Source organism: Antennarius striatus, chromosome 6, assembly GCF_040054535.1.
Source record: "Antennarius striatus isolate MH-2024 chromosome 6, ASM4005453v1, whole genome shotgun sequence".
Taxonomy (NCBI): Eukaryota; Metazoa; Chordata; class Actinopteri; order Lophiiformes; family Antennariidae; genus Antennarius; species Antennarius striatus.
The window spans coordinates 19825910-19848913 of record NC_090781.1 but is presented as its reverse complement, the minus strand read 5'-3'; the positions used below and the strand labels follow the sequence as shown (position 1 = coordinate 19848913).

Sequence of the window (23004 nt, the reverse complement as noted above, 5' to 3'; positions counted from 1 at the left end):
GAGCGTCTCTCGCCACAGCTGCGCTCCGGTCTTTGTCGGTTCTCTCCGCTGCTTCGCGTTCCCATCCGGTAGAGGGATACAAAGAGAGGGACGGACAGCATGAGCTAGAAAAAGAAAGAGGAAGCCGTGGAGACGAACGCGACCGCCGCAGTCGTTCACACTCCTCTCTCCGGACAGGACGCGCAGCTCCGCCGATGTACGCACTGGATTTAACGCAGCAAAGAGTGTCGAGACCTCGCGGAGAGAGGCGGACTTTATCTCGCAGGTAGGGTTGTCACAAATAAAGGCAGGTTTTTTTCCGTGTTTTCCCCGTTTTTTTAAAAAAAACTCCAGTTTCCCCCCCGGTGAAAGTGCGTCTGAAGCCGTCTCAGCTGTGCCTGAGCTCGGGTGAAACAACGCACCGGAGCGCCTCGTTTTATCTTTTGTCCCTTCCCCGCCGCAATGTGCGCCTTTCCACCGTAGCTTACGTGCAACCTGGCCCGTGGTCGCGACGTGTGGGAGGCACGTAGGCGGCAGGGCTGGTGTATCGGACTCCGTCATCAAAACACACCGTCCCGGGAGAGGGAGCTTTTTGTTACCGCGATGATTTTTATCGCTCCTGCTCGGAGACGCAGCTCCTAATTTGCAGCAGTGACGTTAGTGGGAAGACAAAATACGCCAGAATTAGAAGGCAGGAACGCGTTTGACATTTATTCCCATGCTTCTGTTTAATTTAATCTAGAGGGCTGGTGACTTCAAGTGGGATTAGGAACATTGTTCCGCTTCAATTGGCTCTGAAGGAGTGAACCAATTTCTCCCTCCGACCCCGACTTCAGACAGGCTGCTCCTGTTCTATTCCTCCTCTGTGCTGACGTTAAAATGTGTCTGTCAGCAGGTCATTATGACGGCTATTCCTGTTATATCTGCAGGGCCATTATGAGATCAGACTAGCCCCGGTGTTGTCGGAGCAGGTTTCGTTTCAGCACATGCTGTAAGAGGTGAGGGTTCCCTTTCCAGGAAACCGGGATTGCTTTTTCTTTTTCTCTTTCCCCCCCCCCCCCCCCGAACCAAATCTCTCACCCTTGTAGTCTCTTTTATGACGTCAGAAACAGGTTGATGACAGGCCCAGTTCCTGGCTGGGATGACTACCTCCATTCTCTCTCTTTCTCTTTCCTTCAGGACAGACGGGTGTTAGCAGGAGGTGATCATGGACAAAACTTTGCACATTCTCCAGAAATCCACAGACGGCGTACCGACTGGGATCTCACTGGATATGAGCTTAAACATGGATGAAGGGGAAGACTTCCCAGAGCAGCAGATACTTACGGACAAAATACCTCTGGTGAAACCTTACTTCAAAAAGAAGCAGAGGAAACTGGACGCCAAATGCCTCCACCGAGCCCTGGAGGATCCCATACTGACCACTTTACTGAGTACGGACACGCTGGTCTCTGGGGATGGGGTGTTTGTTCCCCGGAACCAGCAGGGCAGGAGTCCAGGGAACTTGTGTGCGGCGGCTGTTGCCAAACAAAACTGTATTGGACAGGTGTGTCTTAAAGACCCGGGGGCTTCTGACGACACCTCGGCGGGGGCTGGGGTCCAGGGGATAATGACCCGGGACGGGGATGTGGAAATAGCCGATACTACTGCGGAGCTGGAGGAGACGGAGCGGCGAGCCGAGCGACCTAAGATCGCCAGTCCGATCCCCGACAGCCACTGCTTCCAGCCAAAACCTGGCATCAGGGCGACGGGGAGCACAGGGACAATAACTCCCCGCAGGAAGGATATACCTACCGTAGTTGCACCCCAGCCTTCTCACCAGGAGGGGAGCATCAAAAGCAATGACCTCTTAACCTCTGGGGCTTCAAGCCCTGCAGTCAAAGAATGCACCGGCACTAAGGACCCCCATCCCTTTATCCCGCAGCCTGACAAAGGAGTGCTATTTCAGGATAAAAGCGAGGAGGCCTCCCTGGATCTGGTTTTCGAGCTGCTCACCCAGCTCCAGTATCACACACACCAGGCCGACTCTGTGGACATTTGTGTAGATTTCCTCCAAGGACAGTGTGTTTACGGCAACGACTGCGCCCTGCATCACACCGTCTTGCCCCATCACTGGCAGATCCGCCGGAGCGGTAATCAGACGTGGCAGAGCATAGCGGACGAATCCCAGGAACAGCTGGAGAGACTGTACTGTAACCCGGACAACGAGCAGGTCCGGCTCAAGTTCCAGTGAGTAGCTGTTTAATGCAACATATTACCCAGCAGTGTGCTGCAGCAGGTCCTCTGCAGTCAGACAGGATGGTGTGTGTGTGTGTGTGGGGGGGGGGGGGTGTGGGTGTGTGTGTGTGTGTGTTTCGAAAGGGGGGGGGTGGAAGAATAGTTTCTGTATTACTGTTTTGGATCTTTCATTTCAAAACAGAAACCTTTTATTCGTGCTCTTGAGGAAAACCAGCTTCCAAAGTGCCCGTTCATCATCATCAACATTATTATTATTATTATTATTATTGATGATGATTCTAATTTCCCTTCAGTGGGTCACAGCGTTGTGAGGCGCCCTCCCTGGCGTGGTAACCCCATCGGCTTAGGTGCATTGTTACCGTGTCACAAGTACCTATGAATTAACAAAATATTTGACACTTGTGACATGGCAACAATGGTGCCGTAAGCTGATAGGCTGCTTGTGAACGCTAAGCACTTTTGTTTCGGCGTGTTGGAAACCGTAGACGTCAGACCGAGCTTCCTCTTTAGTTTCACCATCGGTGACAAACTGCCTCTACAGCTGTTCTGTTCATGTGAGGCTGATGGACTGCTGCCAGGTGTGTGTGTGTGTGTGTGTGTGTGTGTGTGTGTGTGTGCCCATGTGAATCTACTTTCACACTTTTTAATACAGTTAACGTGTCTCAATAATGGATATGTGAAAGTGTGTGTGTGTGTCCTTTTCAGCTCATCTCTGTGTGTGTTTTGGTTGTCACATGTCTTCTGGTTAATGTGTATCACATCGGCTATCATTCCCTTGTGTGGACACGGTACTCCATTTCCCAGCACTGATATTGGTTATCTATTTCCTGTACTTCCTTGATTCCAAAGTCACCCTCTGATTGGCTGGAGCTCGGTCCAAAGTGGCGCTCATGGCAGAGAGCTGTGAACTTCCATGACCCTCAGTTGCGTTGTGCGGTCACTGACACAGACGCACTTGGCAGCTTATCTTCTTCCCTCGGTCATAGACATGCACACCACTGCTTGTACACACACACACACACACACACACACGCAGACATACACACGCAGCTTGGCATGAAGACGTTCACACGAATGGCCTGCACAGAGCTCAGTGGCTCACAGCGGTCACACGCACGCCTTCAACAGACAGAGATAAACCTCTCTTTCACTCGCTCATGCACCCACACACACACACACACACCCGCACACACACTCATACACATGCAAACACTTGGCAAGCCTGAATGGTGTGACATAAAGAAGCATGCACCACTTCCTGTGGAACTGTACTGCATGCAGGCACATTCACACACCCGCCCTCGCACACAACCCAACTCGTCTTTGTTGACTCGATTGCCTCATTCGAATCACAGCTTGCTTTTTTATTTATTACGGCGGAGGTCACGTGATGGCCCAGTTTGTTTGCTCATCTGCAGGATACCCTCGGAAAAGTTGCTGGAACAGATGCGAATGCCGGGTCGCTTACAGAAAAGACTTATGATCTCATGATGGTAAATGCTGGGAGTTGGTTTTCAGCATCGAGGACAAATTTGAGGTGAATCAGATACGTGGTGACATCACAAAGTCTAGTTGTGTACATTTGTGCCAAATGTTTCCAACTGTGCTGAATTAGCTGTACAGGCGACGTAAACAGGCGCAGCACGATGTGGGTTGGTGTTCTGATGAAACTGCATCCCTCATCTTCTGCTCGCAGGTTCGATTAGCGGCGTAGCCAGCGCTAGTATCTCCTTTCAAATGGGCGTTTGAAATCCGCACTGCTGTTTCCACGGTGATTTGAGATTTATTTTTAAAATCTGGTTTTCGCATGTGCTATTTTCAATCCGACAAAAAGAATGTGAGCGCATATTTCTGTGCCGACGCACAGTTTTAGTCACGAGTGGTGATGCATCAGACCGCCGTTCATATTGGAGTGAACCCTTCTCAGCAGCCATGTGTGTTTGTCTTTGTTTATGACACACGCATACATACACACACACACACACACACACACACACACACAGGTTTGCGTGTCTGTGTGTGTGTGTGTGTGTGTGTGTGTGTGTACAAAGATTTGTATGTGTCTGTGTGTTTGACTTGTTGACTCATGTTTTCAACTGAAACTCTATGCAAAGTGCACTTTACTCCACAAACAGGATATGCACCTGGTGGTGTCAACCCAGATTCTTCAGAGGCCTTTTTGATTGTGTTCCGCTCTCATACAGTCAGACAGGACCATCTGGCTCCCTAGAAACTACACCGCCACAGAAACTGCACAACCGACACGGCAGAAACAATGATTGTGTTCCCTTTGTGTTGAGAATGTGTGTTATTTAAGTTGGGTGGTTGCCCATTGTTTGATAATTGCACAAGTTTGAGGTATTTTTTTCTTATTTTCTAGATAATATTTTTGTCCCTCTAGCTGTGTTATAATTTTCTTGTTATTTACTGGTTTTAAATCATAAATGAACCAATTCAAGTAGTTGTGACTTTTGATTGTTTAAATTTTCTACACATTTTACATGTTTCGACCAGAAGGTTGTTTGTGGAGCAAATATAGCTTTCAAACACATTCTCATGAAAAAAATTGTGCTTTTAGATATTCCAAGTTCATACAAAGTTAATTGTTCATGTGGCGCATGCATAAATTACTTGTATTTTGACTTTCTTCACACATGTGATGTATTGATTATCAATTGTAGGCTCTTGACACACTTTCTAGTCTAATAGAAACCACTTAAATATAAAGTTTTTAAGATAATCCTCCCATCCTGGAGATGACCTGAAGTCTTCCTAACCCTGATAATGGGTTAGGAAGACGACTGTTGTTTGAGAACAACAGTGACAACAGAACTTGGCATGATGTAAAATATTTTCACGACAGGCACAAATAAATTCTCACAAATAACAGTGTTTCTCGCTGGTTGCCACCAGCTATTTACTTTTTTTATTTTCAAAACTTTTCTAAGCCCTTTCTTTTTCTTCAAAGTCTAGAAGTTATGTGAATATATTTAATTTAGTGTCGTGGATGCGTCGTCTGGGTCAAGTGGCGCCCCTGAGAGTATCGGAATGATTAACAAGGGATTCAGTGAGCCGGTTATCGTCTGCTCTGTTCAGGGTATTCAGCAATGTTTAGTCATTCACTGAAGACGTTGGGTTGAAACAGGGTGTGTGTGTGTGTGTGTCGTGTGTGTGAACACTTCTGATGCCTTTCTTCAGTGACGTAATCCAGCCTGATGCACGCACACACTGGGTGACAGCGTCGCTGTTGTTACCACAGCCAATTGATAAAGATCTAAAGATCAGCGAACGATTTATTGAGCTTTCCTGTCAGCATGGAAACACGCCTGTTTTTCCTCATGCCTTGCGTGCATGAGAAGAAAGCGTTGCGTTTGTCTAATTGTGTCTTCTGTAGGGATGGATCAATAAATATTGATCATTTAATGATTTTTTTTTTCAATGAACAAGTGAATAAATGTTGGTTTAAGCCACTTCATTTTGCTTGAATCCACCTTTCTTTGACTCTGCCCAACCTGCGTCTGAGTGGCTCAGTCCAACGATGACCGCTCACATACTTGAAGTTCTTTCAGCATGAGGCGACTTGGAAAAACATCTTCAGGACGAACCAGAGGAATCAGAGGAAGTGTATTTCCCATCATTTTAAATATTAATCTTCCCGACTTGATTCCTCTTTTTTTTTCATTCCCTTTTGTCAGGGTTCCAAAAAAAAGTTTCACAGGTGTTGCTCACCATCAGGGTACCTGCATCCGCCCACATCGCCACTTTTAAATAGTGAAGCTATGATACGGTTATGTTGTGGTGTCTATATTGAGAAGAAGCACAAAGACAACACTATGGCAATGTTGCCCTGTTGCTATGGTGACTAGCTACCCTACACCAAAGCTTTACTTCCTTCCGTCTGGGACACGGCCTCCAGAGAATTACCCGATTCGAGTGGAGTAGACCTGGAACCACGGCTTTCCTCTTCCACTTTCTAGTACGTGTTCTGTGCCGAGCTGTTCCCATGTGTGTGATCCGTTGCACAGTTTAATCCCATCCATATGATAAGCAGGAATGGAAGTCTGGTTAATCCGCCTTAGTCATGAACTCAGCAGTGAGGAGGAATGTCGCAGTCATGGCTTCTAAAAAGCTACGCTGTGATCATCTTGGGCTGTGCCGTCGCTTTCTCACAGTATTACTCTGCAGTGCGTCGAGGACCCCCTTAAAAAAAAGGAGATGATTCCACCTCAAGGGGGGTTCATCCTCTTATAATAAACTTCAAGTGTGTGTCTCTGTGCTGGAGCTAGAGATAGGTTGTTTGTTTCTCATCAGCTGATCAAAAGCGTCACATGAGTTTTGTGACAGGAAAACACAGACAAACCTCATGTAATCAGGTTTTTCCTGTAATATTCCCACTAAGGATTGGCTGTAGCACGTTCAGGAACATCTTGCTCAGTTTTTGCATAAGCGTGACCAAGCTTGCTTGTTTTAATATCTGTGCAAGAGAGAGAGAGAGACTCCTGTTGGCCAAGTGATAAAAGCCTATGTCATTAACTGACAAAGAGTCACCGGGCACCGAGGGCAGAGCGACCTGACACAAAGGTGTGTTTGTATCGCGGGGGGATTCCATGTTGGCTCATTGTGTCACCAATCAAAGAAAATCTAGGGTGGCTGTGTCTAGCCGGTGTGACCGTTAAAGACGTCGGGTGTGTGTGTCATGTGTTGTTGTGTTGGGGTGCGTCTGGCTTTAACGTGTCAGACAGCCCGTGCCATGAATCAGCGGGGCGAGGTCTGGGTCGCCATGCCTCCTATTACCCGGTCTGCCTTTATCTTGCTGTGTTCCGCTCACCTCCTCATTGCCGTCTTTCCGTCCTGCGATGTTCTTCGTCTTTTTTCTCTCTTTTTCAGGTCAACTGAGGCTACTTAAAAAAGGTCTGAAAGGAAGGTTGTGCTTGAATGGTTTGAAGATTGCGGCGGGATAAAGAAGATGAAGCCGTTTTTAGGGGGGTGTCATCCAGCGATTCATGTAAGGTGTAATGGGAACTTTGTCTCCGGTCAGCTCTCGTCCTTCTCTGGTTGCAAAGAGTTATTTTTAATGTCATACTCTCCTGATCTCATGCTTCGTATCCTGGGAAGAGTTTCAAAATTGTTAAAAGAAAAATTTAAAGGGGGCATGGGGGGAGGACACCCTGAACTGTGAGCTCAATGATCCGCTGTTGAAGAGGACAGAGACTCTCTGACAGGAACAATCCAGGACATGGAGGACATGACAGAGAACAGTTCTTCCTGTTCTCTCACCCGTTCTCCTCGTGTGTGTGTGTGTGTGTGTGGGTGTGTGTGTGTGTGTGTTCAAAGAGTTTTCTTGAGAAATTGAGGGTGGAGTTTTTTGAACATGTAAGGTGAAGACTGAGTGTTTCAAGGTTGCTTGAGGGCACGCATTGATTTTCCATAAGGATTTTTGAAATCCAGTCAGTGTAATATTTGCTTACCTGGAAGAGAGTGTGCTTCATGTTCCTTCATGCCATCATGTTCTGTTGGCGTCGCAGCCCGTTTAAAAAAAGCCTGTCCCCCATTGATTCCATTATGCTGCAATCTGCTGCAGTTCACCTAGGGGGCGCTACTGACGGAGCACTGGATGGGAGAGAATGGCGCTAAACGGCTAGGTTAACAAAAACATTTTAGTGCATGTTTTACTGCTATAATATTGACCAAAATTTGATTGAAAATAATAATAATAAATAATAATCATAATAAAAATAATAATGGTTTCTTGTAAGGAAGGCAGTTTTTACCCACAAACGGTTAGCATTATGCTAATTCTAATGTATCACTATACGATTGGTATATGTCTGCTCGCATCTTACTACATTAACAAAGATGTTACTGCAACACATTTTTCAGTTTTGATATTTGTGTTAGCATCTAGAGCTAAAAATGCTAATGAACTGAAGTGAAGCACATGGAATGCAGCAACCTTACATGAGGAAATGACACCAGCCTCTGACGTGAGGGCAGAAGCTTCGTCAGCAGATCTGGTCGGCAGAGTCGCTTACCAAGGGCGAAGATTGCGTGTGTGTGTGTGTGTGTGTGTGTGTGCGTGTGTGCGCGCATGTGTGTTTGTTTGTTTTTTAGGCTGCAATGTTCATAATAGCATGACTGATGGTGGTATGTGGGTCCTTGTGTGTGTGCACCCGTGAGAAAGTTCCAAGTTTTGTGTGTGTGAGCGAGTATGTGTTTGCTAAAGGCAGTGTGGAAGACTAACAGACATTTTGACAGTGCAGCGAGTTTTGTCAACCTTTATTTATCCAGGGAAAGCTTCTGCTGAACACACTTTTTAATCCTTTGATCCAACAACACCCTACTCCAACGTTCAGCAACGCTCCACAGTCTTGACACCTGGGAGCAACCTGGGACAGGAACTGAGCAGGTTTGGTGCATTTCCAACCTCACGTGGTTTGCTCAAGGCCTCCCTCTTCCACCATTAATTTGACAACACCCCCCCTTTCCAGTCAGCACTTGAAGGTATTTTTCCTGGGAAAGTAAATACCCCACCCCAAATCTGCTTTTGTAATTTGCATTTTCAGTTGACTTTCCCGTGTGCACCCTGGCACCAAGCCGGAGCAGCTCGACATTTCAAGGGAGGTCTTGAAAGTGTCAGCCTTTGCCAGAGTGGGCGTACCTCATTTCCCCTTCCAGCTATTTGATTGGCCTGTGAGCTGAAAGCGCCGATTCTCGGTGCACTTAATTTAACTGGCGGAATTTTATTTTTAGAACAGCACAAACTTGTCTGGGAGCGAGGGAATGCTAAAGCACTCTGTGAAAATCACGGAGTGACCACTGCGGAGTGAAGGGAAAGTGTGTCAGGTACAGAAGTAATCAGTGAAGCTGGAGGCCTGCCTGTAAGCAAATTTAACTTGGCTTCTTCTTAACATAACCTAAATATGTGTGTGTGTTGTCCTCAGTTTTTTTTAACACACACACACATAAAACAGTCCACATAACGCAGGCAGAAACTGTTCTGTATGGAGAGAAGGGAAGGCAACGCAGGTGCATCCAGAGTACTTTCTTTCTCAGACAAAAAGTCCAACAAGGTTTGCAGAGAGATAAAAGGTGAACCAGGGAACACGGCAGAGAGGCGACGGAACACAAAAAACAAGAAAAAAGAGTGAGCAAAAGAAGGCTGACCGACCGGAGGTGAAGTAATAAAGTATGTTCTGTTTCCAGTTAATTAATTTCTGCTGCCATCATGGTTTCTCTTCCGTTCCTCCGCCTGAAATCTGAAAACAAGCCCCAGGCGTCTGCCCGGCCTTTCTGTTCCACTGGTGATCTGATATTCGGTGACTCACTCCTGAGTTGCTGTTTTTGTTTCTGCACATGCTCCCGTAAACGGATTCCTATTTCACTTCCTGTTCCAGGGATCCAGTCAAGCCGTGACTTAGCAGAAACACTGACTGTAAACGCAGACATCGGTGCGATTTGTAACTGAGTGCATCAGATAGAGGAGAATATGAGGTTTTCACTTCCTCATGCAGTTGAAGTAATGACAGAATCAGGTCCACATTGATTGTCTGGTTGCGTTTTTTTAAATTCCATTTCATTTTATTTGTTTTCCTGTTTTTGGCTACATATCAGATCTTTTATTTCAGAATATATGAACAATCTGATGTTTTTATTCACATATTGTCACCAGCCAGTTAAAAATCAAATGCCAAGCATACCTTCTCCACTAATGCATCTATTTTGGCTTTTTACAATCAACCATAGTGACGTCTTTTTTTCTTTTTTTTTTTTGCTGGTGACGCATATTACTTGTGAAAATCAGCATACCTGTCTGTCATTTTGCAGGACAGATGTGTTCAAGTTGAAGCGAGATGCAGCTTGCTTCTATTTATGAATATAAAACATCCAGATAACAGAACCTCAGCAGCCCTCAGGCATGTAATGCAAACACATTCTGTGTTTTAAGACTGTAATTAATGTGTTTTATGTAGAACAAAACTGAGGCGGGACATTTTACACACCCACACGTTTCCAGACACACACACACACTCACCGATGTCTGACCTTTGACACCGCATCCAATTAGTTTCCTGGCAAAAATCAATAAACCCATTAACACTGTCAGGCTGTGTGCAGGTCGTTTATGTGATTTGCGTGGCGTGTATGTCTACAGTATAACGTTGTGTGCTGTGAATATGTGTGTGTGTGTGTGTGTGTGTGTGTGTGTGTGTGTGTGTGTGTGTGAGTCTGACATCCATGGTGTAGCGTGCCACTGTATGATGCCCGCATTTATGCAAGTGGTGCGTCTGACCCAGAAAGGATTTCCCTGAGGCCCTGTGGAGGACTTATGACAGACTGATGCACACACACACACACACACACACACACATGCACACGTAATGGGCTTTTGACCCACACATGTCGAGACAGAGCGGGGTTAAGGGAGGTTTTTATGCCCATGAAAAGATGACACATTTCTCCCGTTTATCTACCTAGCAGGTGCTAACCGTTAGCAGAGGCTAGCATCAATGTTCTGAAGCTGACTGTTAACCTCGACATGAAGACATAAATGAAACACCAGGATCTGGAGGAATTCTGCCACATTTTGGGAAATTTTCGTGTTTTGATATTTTTTCTCTAAAATTAAGTTGATGTATTTAACATTATTATACGTGAACCTACAACCTGCTGCTAGTTAGCTTAGCTTAATATGGTGGGAAGTGAGGAACGGGGCTTCCTGACTCCTCCTGTTCATTAAACTTGTGCTCATTTTTTAAAGAATTCTTCTCTTTGTGTTACATGTAACACGTCTTTCATCATGTGTGTCTTATTGTTTCTGTGTGCGAGTCACAGAGCTGCTGTCATCCAGCGTGACTCATTCTAAGTGAGCAATTAGAGTCTTGGTCATCCTCCTCCGGGGGCTGTCTGGTTAAAATTTCAGATGAAATCAGAGGCTGTGGCTGCGACCATTTAATGAGGACGTCGTGCCACGTCTGCATGTTTGCCAGGCGCGTGTGTGTGTGTGTGTGTGTGTGTGTGTGTGTTTGTGTGTGTCATCTGTCTTTCAACACGCCAGGCAGTCCATGGCAGTCAATATCTTGACAATGGCCTCCACCTTGTGTTTCAGGGGTCGAGTGTTTACCCTTGACTTCGGGGCGATGCGGGTGTGCGACATAGATTTTGACCGCGTCAGACGTCTGTCCACCCCCGCCAGCCCGTTCCCCGTGTCCACGACCAGCCCCAACCCCAGCTGTCACACGGTGTGGAAGTACTACTGCAGAGACAACTTTGGCTGGAGGGAATACTCCGAGGTGAGCCGATCCCGTTTGTGTGTGTGTCTGTGTGTGTGTGTGACTGTGTGTGCTGTGTTGACTCGAGGCCGCACACATTAACATTGGCCGTGCATATTGATCATGGGATGGATTTGGACATGCATGCAACACATTGTGAAACACTCGCCCCGCAGCCGATTCACTGCATTAGTAAAGATTGACTTTTTCCTATCAAAGGTATGATTGATTGATTTATTGATTGATTGAAATTGTACAGAAGTCTAAAGTCTAAACTCTACTTGTTGTCTTTGTCCTTTCACCTCCTGACCAGCCGGTGGTGAAGCTCATCGAGGAGGCGAGTTCCAGGGGCCTGAAGGAGGTGCGATTCATTACACTCCAGAACCAGTACATCCTGGACATCAGGGAGGGCTTCCAGCAGAACGCAGTCTTCGGCTTCAGGCGGCAGATCAAGAAGCGGCCCATGTTCATGTCATCTGTGATGCTCACGCCCCACCTCCAGTAAGTAGACATGTGGCAAAGGACCAAATGATGTATTGATCTATGGTCTCCTGTGAAGGATAACACAGGATTCTAATTTGGCTTCAGAATCACTGCTATTGAATTTATCCATCCTGTCACAAACAGTCCTGAGCTGGAAACTAGAGATCGTCCCATAAATGTTGTCTGTGTCCATCTTTCACTTCCTCTGGTCTCATTGTCCTCCAGCAGATCATTTAATACTCAGATCTTAACCTTGTTAGGGGAACATTTTGTCTTATTAATTTTGGATATGAAGCCACATCAACTGAACAAAGTCGACAATTTTACACGAAGTACCTGGCAACACAGACACACACACACACACACACACACACACACACACACACACACACACAGACAAGCACACACAGACTCTAATAATTTGACACCCTGTCTCCCTGTGGCTCTCTGTGTTCTGTGAGCACCCCGAGTCCCTGTTTGGAGACTGACACACAGAGGTCAGTACACAATGCTAATGTCGCAGTCAGGGCTGAATACTGAAAAGCCTTTGAATACTGCAGTCACATTTTAATCTGTTCCAGTACTTTTGGAACTCCAGCTGAACTTGAGACCCATATTAACGTTTCAAATCAAAACGAGTCGGTGGGACAAAGACTCTGTCCTCTGTATGATCAAATGAACCGGAAGCAGACAAACGGAAAATGAAAGAATGAAGCAAAGAACAGATGAGGACGATATGGAATGAATCTCGACAAATTCATCCCTATGATTACAAAAAATATTCTGTGAATGGAATTGGATCATCTTAAATCATACAATTTATCACAGCAATATAATATCTATGAATGTGATGAGATCTGTCCACTCTTCCCGGAAAGAAGCGACGAAATGATCGTCCCTGACGCACTTGCCACGGTGATTTTCTTGAAAAAAAGCGACACCAGATTGGAATCAAGTGGAGTCATCTCGCCACGTTGGAGGGTGCTGCTGTCGCCGTGTCCTGCCAGCGTCCCACAAGGCGAGCACGAGCTGTTCCCACACGGCGCTCAGTCGAGAAAGGACGAAATGGAGAGAGCAAGGGGACATAGGAAAAGGGAATAAATTGGAAGAAAGAGGCAGGAGGCCAGGATGGAATGAGGAAGAAACAGACAGGAAGAGTGAGATTGTGAGGAAGCCAGACAGAGAGAGAGAGGCCCAAATGGTTTCCAGACCGGGTGCAAAAGCAGAGAGCTGGTGAGAAAGTGTGAAATGTGACTGTGGCGAATTTAGATCAAGGGATTTGTTCCTGGGGCTTTTTCATCCATTTGCTGCGCGTTCGATTCCATTAATCACTTGGTGGGGACAGAAGTATGATCACACAGTCGCACCAGGAGGAGAAGACGCAGGAGGACTGACAAAAGACGCCTGGTTTCTAGTTTTCCGTTCCTTGAAATTGAATGAAAGTCAAGAGAACAAAAGCCGTGTGTGTGTGTATGTGTGTGTCTTTGTGTGTGTATCAGTAACAATCTGTGCTAGGCTTGGAGTTTGAGGTCATTAGCTCAATCGGCGCTCTCCCTCCCTCGCTCCCTCCCCACTTCTCTCCTTCTCCCGATGATGTTATTTTCAGCCCTCTTCCTCCCTCGTTATCCGTCCCCATCCTTCTCCCTTTCACCCTTTTTCCGTCCTCATCTCCGTCGTGCTCTTGTTATCCGTCCCTTTTTTTTATTATTATTTCACACTTGTTTTCTGCAGCCGGCTGCGTGTGATCGCTTCAAAGTACGCTGGGAATAAAGGCATCGATTGCTGGGAGAGATTGAGACTGTAGAGATGAGATAAGAGAGTGGAAGAAAATAGAGGGGGGGGGGGTGTTCTCTGTCTCAGAATCACACTGATCAGTCTGTTGGTGACACACATGCACGCACGCACACGCACGCACACACACACACACACACACACACTAATGGCTGAGAGGACTAGCAGCATTCACACTGTAGAGCGTTATAACTTGACAGCCAAATGACTGTTATTGACTCAAATGCCAGACAATTTTTTTTTATTTTTTGTCACTTCAATGACAGCTTTACCCCCCCCCCCCGTTCCTGTTCCGCCTCCCTGTCATCTTGTTTGGTGTGTGGGTTTTTGCATTCACATGGGCCCTGCTGTGTCGGTCCGTGACGGCCGTAGACCTGCTCCACTCCACAACGCGGTGATGTCATTGTTGACATTTGGAGGGATAGGATTTTTTGGAAGTTGCTGGAGTGTCGGTCGAACACAACCTTTTTGTTTTACACCGGGTTGCAGCTTTGAGTGGAAACACATGGGAACGAAAGCTGCGGAACGGAGCAGAGATGATTCCCACCTCGAGGTCGATGCTTTTTGTTCCCATCAGAATAAAAGTGTCCACATCTCTTCATTCCAGTTTTCCCGTTTCTTGAGATTTATCCAGAATAGAGTAACACACTTTTTTTATGACTTATTTGTTCGGATGCATGAGGTTGCAATACATTCATTATATATTCTTTGGTTATGTGGACAGTAAATATACCGGTATTGTGGGTATATCCCAATTTGACGAGATTCCCCAATAATTTCCTGAAAAGTTTTCCTGGACTGATTGATGATCTTTAATGTTATCCATGTTCTGTTCTTCCTCTGCAGGACTTTGGGTGGCCTTTCTTCATCCCCTCTCTGTTCCTCCTCCTCCTCGTCCATGGATCTCTCCACGTCACACCCCCTGTCGCCCACGACCACCAACCCTCCCAGCCTTTTTCCAGAAACGTGGTTGCCCATGTCAATTAGCCAAGATTTTTTGCAGGTGCCGGTCTCGCGTGAAGACCGTAGCTACCGGACTGTGTACAGCCTTTTCCACAAGACAGTATCGGAGACCAAGTTCAGGATCATCAAGATCCAGCGTGTCCAGAACCCCTTCCTGTGGGAGAAGTACAAGAGGTGAGGAACAGAGACAAAGATGTTTTTAAAGCACTTCCCCAGCTTTCAATTCACAAACCATTTCCAATACTTGTTGCTAGAGGCTGTAAAAGTTTACTGTCCGCAGTTCGGAACACATTTAATTCTTCTGCATCAATTTTCAGTGTTTTTTAGCAGCCTCCTTTTGACTTTTATGTACAGACAGAAACATGAAGAAAGTTTTGTAACAGGAGACACAGGCTGGGTGAGAAATGATAGAAAGAGGGAAAGGGCAAAAAAAGAAGAAAAAAAACAGAAAATGGGGCAGAGTGGACCAGCTGTGTGGGACGGTGGTGGTGTGTGAACACAGAGGATGGAGGGATGTTTGCTTCTTTCCTTTCGCAAACACAGTGGGCGAACCGCTGAGGTTAGTGTAAGGCCGGTCGTATCAGCTGTGACAGTTGAACTCCTACACTGACTGGTACACACACAGTGAAACTGTGCTGTGTGTGTGTGTGTGTGTGTAAGGATGCGTGCGGTGAATGGTCTCTGTCAGGTCACAAGCTGCGGGTTCACGGGAGGTCATCCCCGGGTCACAGCCTCTCCGACACTGAAATGCTTTCGCCTGTGCATGACTGATTGATCGGCTCAGTCCATCAGACGGGCTGTGGTGTGTGTGTGTGTGTGTGTGTGTGTGTGTGTGTGTGTGAGAGAGAGTTGCTCATGAAGACGGATTAGGCTTGATGTTCTTACCCAGTTGAGAGTAAACAAGGCCGGGGAATTTGACCGTTGGAGCATGACGGCTCTGAACTTTTAGGATTTCATCAGCTTAAAGATGATCTGTTTTGTTTTTTGTTTTTTAAATCAATACACTCTTTATTTTAGAATTCACAAGACTGTAGATGTCATTTAGGCATCAGCTCATCTCTCTGGAGCATATATGACTAACTCTACATGTTACCTCCACCAGCCTTGATATATGATGCCATTTTTGAGGTGACGTGTTTTTTGTTTTCCACGCTAAGGTGCCTGTTTTCAAATGTTATTTTTGGGACTTAAATTACAAAAGACAGCTGAGGTTGTCACAGGAAATGTGGAGCAATACTCTAAAGGAGTGCTTTAATGCACCCGTCTCACCGTCTTGGCTCCCCTTCTGCTCCCAACAGGAAGAAGGAGTACATGTCGCGACATTGGTCGGAGATGGACCGCCTGCTGAGCGAGCGCCACCTCTTCCATGGGACGTCGGCCGACGTGGTGGAGGGAATCTGCAAGCACAACTTTGACCCCAGAGTCTGCGGCAAACACGCCACCACGTTCGGTCAGGGCTCCTATTTTGCCCGCAAGGCCGTCTACTCACACAACTTCTCCAAACGTTCGCCCAAAGGAGTCCACTGCATGTTCCTGGCCAAAGTCCTCACCGGCAGGTGTGTGTGTGTCACTTTGAGAACATTCTTCATCACTATTCAGTCTCACTGATTGGTTTACAGATTTTCCAGTAAAGTATAAAATGTGAAAATGAGGCAGGCACTATTTCTCTGTATTTTCTCGTGGCATGAACACTTCAATCATTTTTGTGAGTCATGTGTCTTAGTTAAACTGAGACTTTATGTCACAGTTTTTTTTATTAGCGGTTTCAAGTGTTCATAAATGAGCTTTTTGATGTGTTTCAAAAATACGCTCCCCCGGGGCGCATACCTCTGCTTAAACATCCCTTTCCAACCCGATAGCTATCACGGCCTTTCAAATTAAATTACATTTGTACACCCCTAATTCGCATCGCTTTTGGATCAAAGTGGTTTGGTCATGAGGTTTATTCCCATAAACCATCAGCCGGTCATGCTGTGCCTCTTGTTGTGCCCTTTCCTCACGATTTCTCGTAAAAAAATCTAGAGCGACACGTGTAAAACAGCTGATTCAGCTTGGATCATCGTTTGCCATCAGCTCCGTTACGCCAGTGGTGCCCCCCGAAACCCCGGACAAAACCGTCTCTTAATTGACGAACAGATGGAAACATTCCTCCCGGTGACATAGACCAATAAAGGCATTATCCGTTCACGTGGTTAACGCTTTTGTTTGAGACCCTTACTGACACACAGACTCTTCCGATGTCTTCCTACCCTCTGCTTTTGTCTGGAGCTGAAAATGTTCTTATTTTAACATGTTTTATTCACATCTCCCGGGGGAAAGCAGAACAAAGATTGATGGATTACAGCTCTTTAGCGCTCCGCATTAATTTTTAAGATAGCGTAAACACACCGGTTACAATGCACCGGCTCATTTCATATACATACACTCATTTAATGCACTTGCAGCATATGCTTATATTATTTAAGGTTGCCCTAAAACACATACCGGAGTGGAACGCTTTTGATCATTAAATTTAGAAGAGTCTCCTTTTTAGACGGCATACTTGGCAACTTTCCAAGCTGAATGCAAATCTGTTGCATTTGTAACTCAATGTTGTCGTCTCTCTTCCCTTGTTTCTACAGATTTACCCTTGGAAATCCCTCCATGCGGCGACCTCCACCCATCAACCCTCGCGACCCCTCCAGTGACCTCTTTGACTCCTGTGTGGATAACTGGGTGGACCCCCAGATCTACGTCATCTTCAACGACGACCAGAGCTATCCTTACTTTATCATTCACTACGAGGAGGTACCCAGCACTGTCGCCGTCTGAGCCCTGGATCAGACTCGGATCCGTCTGTATTTGCACATGCTTACTCATGGTTTGTTATTGTCTGCTGAAGTGCGAGACGGGTGGAGTTTTTCCCCGCTTAAAGATGAAAATGAATGGAAAGCTAAAATACAGACCGTATCGGAATCACTTTGTTAGACTAAATCACACCCATCGGCTGCTCAAAACAGTTTAAAACACGTTTGCAAATACCGAGACTTTGGTCTGCAGTCGCCGGGATCCAAAAGGACTGGACTGCTGTAAGGAACATACTTCTCCAAACCCAAACTGGACACAACTGGACTAGAAAAAAGACGACACTTGTTTACACCAGTGTTCAGAAGCGGGTGACGACTGACAGCAGCTGCGACCGCGGAGGACTTGACTGGATTTGCCCCCGTGGTGACCTTGGGGAAGCACGAGGATTCATCTACCTTTTCTTGAACTGGAGCACATACAGAATGACCATGCTTAAGTCATATGGCTGTATATGAACTCAGTTCCTCAGAACAAACTCTGTAGTAGACCGTTAGTGTCCTGCCAGTACTGTGAAAGACCGACTCGCCCATGTCGTTATGAGGAAGCGGCAACCCAACGATTTTTAATGCTTCCATAGAGAAAACCACGGCGACACTGATTCCCGTCATTCTCTTACAGAGAAATCATATTGAGTGTTTACCCAGCTTCCGACCCATACTTTTTCTGTTTTTGTTTTTTGTTTTTCTTTTGTTCCGAGTCTATATGCTGCGTGTGTGAATCTTTAAAGTTAGTGGAGATCGATCTTGTGGCCTCTTCAATCAGACGACCGATATGAGTTTCAGTGGGGCTTTGTGAAAGGGGACGATCACGTATTGTAAACCTCAAGGCGGAAGTTTCACATACAGCCAGTAATGGGTGGTGCTTTTTTTTTTTTTTTTTTGTCTTCGCACCCGCCACGGCAGATCCTCGCCGGGGATGAAAAAGTGTGTCGCTAAACAACGTCCCGCCGACAGACCCCCCCTGGAACTCATCTCTCGGACAGCTCTGTCTGTCTCAGAGACAGTAGACATGTTTTATTGAGAAACTGTACAGATGTTCTCTTTGTTTATATTTGAACTGTGTGCCTTTTGTTCATAAAAATTTTATTTAAGTTAGTTTAATGTAACATTGATTAATAAAGAATATAAAAGGAAAAAAAATGAGTCAATGGTGAATTTGAATCTGTCGTTATTTAGATTGATTATACCTCCACCAATAAAAGTTGGAGTGAGTTAAATTGTCTGCTGGGTTGTTTTATATCTGTGTATTATTGTAAGGTAACACAAAAGGGTTGGAAAGACGACACGAAACATGGAATGAGGAATTTTCTTTTACAAATCCTAACACCATGCCCCGCCTCTGACTGAAGATGCTGAGCCAATCAGGCGTGTCGGGAGGGGGTGGCAGGAAGTTCTCAGAGGGTCCTCTAGTTAGCTGTGCATTCTAATGGTATTAATTGTGTTTTCCTAATCTCACTTATTGACTGTCCTGTAAACATTAGCCAATCAATACACACCAAAGACCCAGATCTGTTAGGGGGGCGAGGGGGTGGGGTTAGTCTGGTGGTGTTGAAAAAAGGAAAATACTAATTTAGAGGATGAATAGAGGACACAGTTTAAAAAAAATATTTCTGAAAAGAAACTGACATTTTGGTAAATCTCCTTAATTTGCTTGCCTGCTGAATGGTTCAACAAGACGCAATTGCGCCCCTAGATGAAATGATCCATTTAATTAATCCTTACGCCTCCCCCCCAGTTTATCGCAGCACTGACTGAGGAAGACAAACAGTAACTCAAGCTAACATTCACAGCCAGCTGCAGTAAATTCACCTTTATGGCACGTCTGGACTGAAGGAGGAAGTCCTCACAGAAAGGCTGGTATGTTCTGTGGGGGTCCTCTGATACTAAAACCAGAAACTCATTCTCTGGTGTTCTGCCCTCCCCACCTTCCTCTGCAGTTTTATTATCTGAGTCTTGTTCTGTCTAAGGGCAGGCGGGCGTTGGTGGCCGTCTGTCTCAGCCCAGATGCCACCCCACCTCTCCCCCCTCCACGCGTCCTCTGCAGCTTCCCGAAAGTCACCCTTGAGTTTTATCTTTCACCTCATCCATCCATCCACAGCTAATCCTTTTATCTCATCTTCCCCTCAACCTGGGTTCTTCTTGATAATGAGGTTGCGTCTCATTGGTTTTATATATTTCATTCCTTCAGGGTGAATTTGGAGGTGACATCAACAGTTTTAAGAATATCAACGCTACTCATGCTGTCGACGTAAAGTGCAAACTAGCTTAGCTTAGCGTGAAGAGTTTTCACAGTTGTGTACCTAAAAGCTTAAACTGTGGATTATAAACCAAAGAATAAATAATGGAATGGGATCTGTTCAGGGACTCATAAATACAGCATCAAAAAACGAAGCTTGATCTAAAAGATAAATAGACTTTTAATGCTTTCACAAAACAATACGGCATCAGAGTCATCGGCTTAGCTATAAGCTCCTAAATGATCCATATGTCGGGGTGGTGTGTGTGTTTGTGTGTAGGGGGGGCAAAGTCATCCATCATCACTTTTGCCCCCCCTCTATCACTCCCGCTTCTCATTTTTCCTCCCCCGGCCCATCTACCCTCTTGACCTCGTGTCGTGTAAGAGCGTCGTGCTGAGCTCGGCGTTTTGGCAGAGGAGAGGTGAATGGGAGAGATGGAGAGAATAGACAGAAGGGAGGGAGGGGGGAGTTATTTTGCTCCCTTCGTGCCTCCTCGCAGAGCTGCGTGCCTGTCTGCTCCTCTCATGTGCATGCAAGATCGTGCAGGTTGCCCTCTACTTGCCCCCATCTCTATCTCCCAGTCTCTCCGAGCTTCCCCCCCTCTTAATCTCTTACAGGCTTTTGTCTCGTCTTTCCACTTTTTCCCCCAACCTGCCCCCTCTCATCAGCTCTTAACAGCTTAAAAATCCCTTTGCCTGCTCATCTAAATGATTTCTACCTCCTTCCCTCTCGCCGTCTTTCCCGTCGCCGTCTTTCTGTGAGTCATGCAGCGGGCACTGGGTTTGTTTGCCTGACTGCCCTCCAGGAATTGCTACTGGAACACAGAAAGTGCTGCTTTGCAAATCTTCTGACTGGGATTTGAGGAAAGGAGAATCAGAGGAGGAGAACTGGGGAAAAATGAGGTTGGAGGATGGATGGGAGAGACGAGGGGAAGAGGAGGGATGAGGTTGCAGGAGAGAAGACTGTACGTCTGTGTGAGGAAGATAAAGGCATGCAGAGAATGAAGTATAGCCTCCTCAAGAGCAATGACAGCGCTTTGAATTATTCAACAGTGGAGCTTATTTTGTATGATGTATGATGCGTTTGTACAGCGGACATGTTTTTACATAGCACATCAGCAGGCTTATAAAACAAATGATTATCTCCACCAGTCAGAGTTGAAGGAAGTCACGTGATCGCCTGTGTTTGTTTGTATCCCTGTTTGTCCAAGAGATTTATGAAAAAGCTGAGTTTGATTAAATTTTGTGCAGGAGTGGATCTTAAGCCAAGGATGAAGTTAATTAAAGTTTGAGGTGGATCTGCTTATGGATCCAGAACCTGGATCATATTTCACTGAGATAGAGCCTTTATTTATTTATTTTATTTTATCCCAAAATTTTTCATGATACTTGAAACAAAATAATAATAATTAGATATTAGATGTGATATTAGATAGTGACGCCTTACATTGTAAGAAGGGTGTACCTTACCCACCATGTGGGCCTCCTGCTAGTTTTCACTTGCACTTTTTATTTTTATGTGTGTTATTTTTAGGGCTGTCACTTTAACGCGTTAGTTAGATTAATTAATTACGCTACAAATGAACGCGCTATGAAAATTAACGCAATTAATCGTGAGTGGCAAGTCAATGCGCAAGCATTTTAAATTTGGCCCATTGTGTGACCCGTAGGCTGCAGTGACGTCACTTCCTACCTGCGCCACTAGTCAAAAGCAGGGTGACTGACAACAGAGATGGACGCGACACAGGAGAGCGAGGCAAGCCCACTCGGACATTTGGGTGGAAAGTTTATTTATAAAAAAGAACAAAGACGGGACTATCAACAACAACACAGCGATTCTACTCTGCCAATCTGCGCTGTAGACGCCTCCATCAGTCTGCCCCAGGGCAGCTGTGGCTACACACTTAGCTTACCATCACCAAGTATGAATGAGGAGTGAATGAATAATGGATCCGATGTAAAGCGTCTTTGAGTGTCCAGAAAAGCGCTATATAAATCGAATCCATTATTATTATTATTATTTGTACCTTTTGTAAAAGAGAATTTTCATATCACCGAAGCAGCTCCAGCCTAACGTATCATTTAAATGCAAAACATGTCAAGCACACAGAGTTAAACGTTAGTTTACCCTTTTAAAGGAAAAGCCTGTTGGTATCTTGCTAGTGATGTTGCCTTATTTAGAGGCATGTTAAACTATTCATTTTAATTGCTGTATTGAGTCAGCTTTAGTATTCATTTTGATTGAGAGTCTGCTTATGTGCCTTTTTGAGACTCAGGCTTATTTTAATTTATTAATTATTTAATTCAAATTCTTTATTTGGGGGCCTTTAGCAGGTATGAGATTAAAATGTGATTAATTAGATTAATTAATTAAAATTCCGGAATTAATTAGACTAATTTTTTAATCGCCTGACAGCACTAGTTATTTTAATTTTATGCTGTTTATATTTTGGTGATAATTTAGCATATGTCCTGTTAATACTACATGTGTCTACTAGTGTAGTGTATGCCTTGTGAAATGTCCTTTGGTGTCAGTGTTTCTTTTTTTTTATCCAGTATTTATTCATTATGTAATGCCTGAGCAGTGGATATGTGCTATTTCCTCCGGGATTAATAAAGTACATATCTATTGATCTATCTAAATGATAAGAAGTTATTTCTAGATGGATATTATATTTTTTATAATAGAAAATAATTTTGTTGATAACTTACTATTATTACCAGACACTAGAAGTAGGTTTGGATCAAGAAATTATCTGCTATTGTTTAATTTGGCACCAGTTAGATGTGACATCATCAACCAGACATGGATTTGGCTGAGTTCACACCTCAGACCAACGTGTTCCAAATCTGATACGTGACTCAGATGTGCTTCTAACATCGCCGATCACATGGAATCTGATCTCGATCCTGATTTGAGCTACTTTGACAGGTGGTCCTAATTCAGATCTGATTCATGCTGATGTAACATCAGTGTCAACAGGCAGATCAGGATTCAAATCGCTTTTCAGACAATCAATGTTTTTGTCAATAAAAGTCAAATATGGTGAATCACACACGGTTGTAAACTGACTACTTCAATCAAATCTTGTTTCTACCTTTTAGCTGAAGCAGCTGATGGAGTATCTCCACGACATGAGAATAAAAACCTGCATTTGAGGAATGTGCTACTCATCAACACGTGGGTTCATGTTCCAGA

General features: G+C 45.2%; 1 protein-coding gene across 2 annotated transcripts; it reads left to right on the top strand.

Annotated features, from left to right (window-relative positions):
- On the top strand, nucleotides 1-19066 carry tiparp (TCDD-inducible poly(ADP-ribose) polymerase). 2 transcript variants are annotated; one of them, XM_068316848.1, is made up of 8 exons: nucleotides 1-265; nucleotides 909-977; nucleotides 1159-2208; nucleotides 11324-11507; nucleotides 11800-11987; nucleotides 14607-14897; nucleotides 16022-16279; nucleotides 17345-19066. In XM_068316848.1, the coding sequence occupies exons 3-8, from the start codon at nucleotides 1187-1189 to the stop codon at nucleotides 17532-17534; spliced, it is 2133 nt and encodes a 710-aa protein (XP_068172949.1). In that variant the 5' UTR covers nucleotides 1-265; nucleotides 909-977; nucleotides 1159-1186; the 3' UTR covers nucleotides 17535-19066. The 2 variants fall into 2 exon arrangements, with proteins under 2 accessions (XP_068172949.1, XP_068172948.1); XM_068316847.1 differs by lacking the exon at nucleotides 909-977 and having other exon boundaries at nucleotides 17345-19065.
- The last annotated feature ends 3938 nt before the right edge of the window (nucleotides 19067-23004 follow it).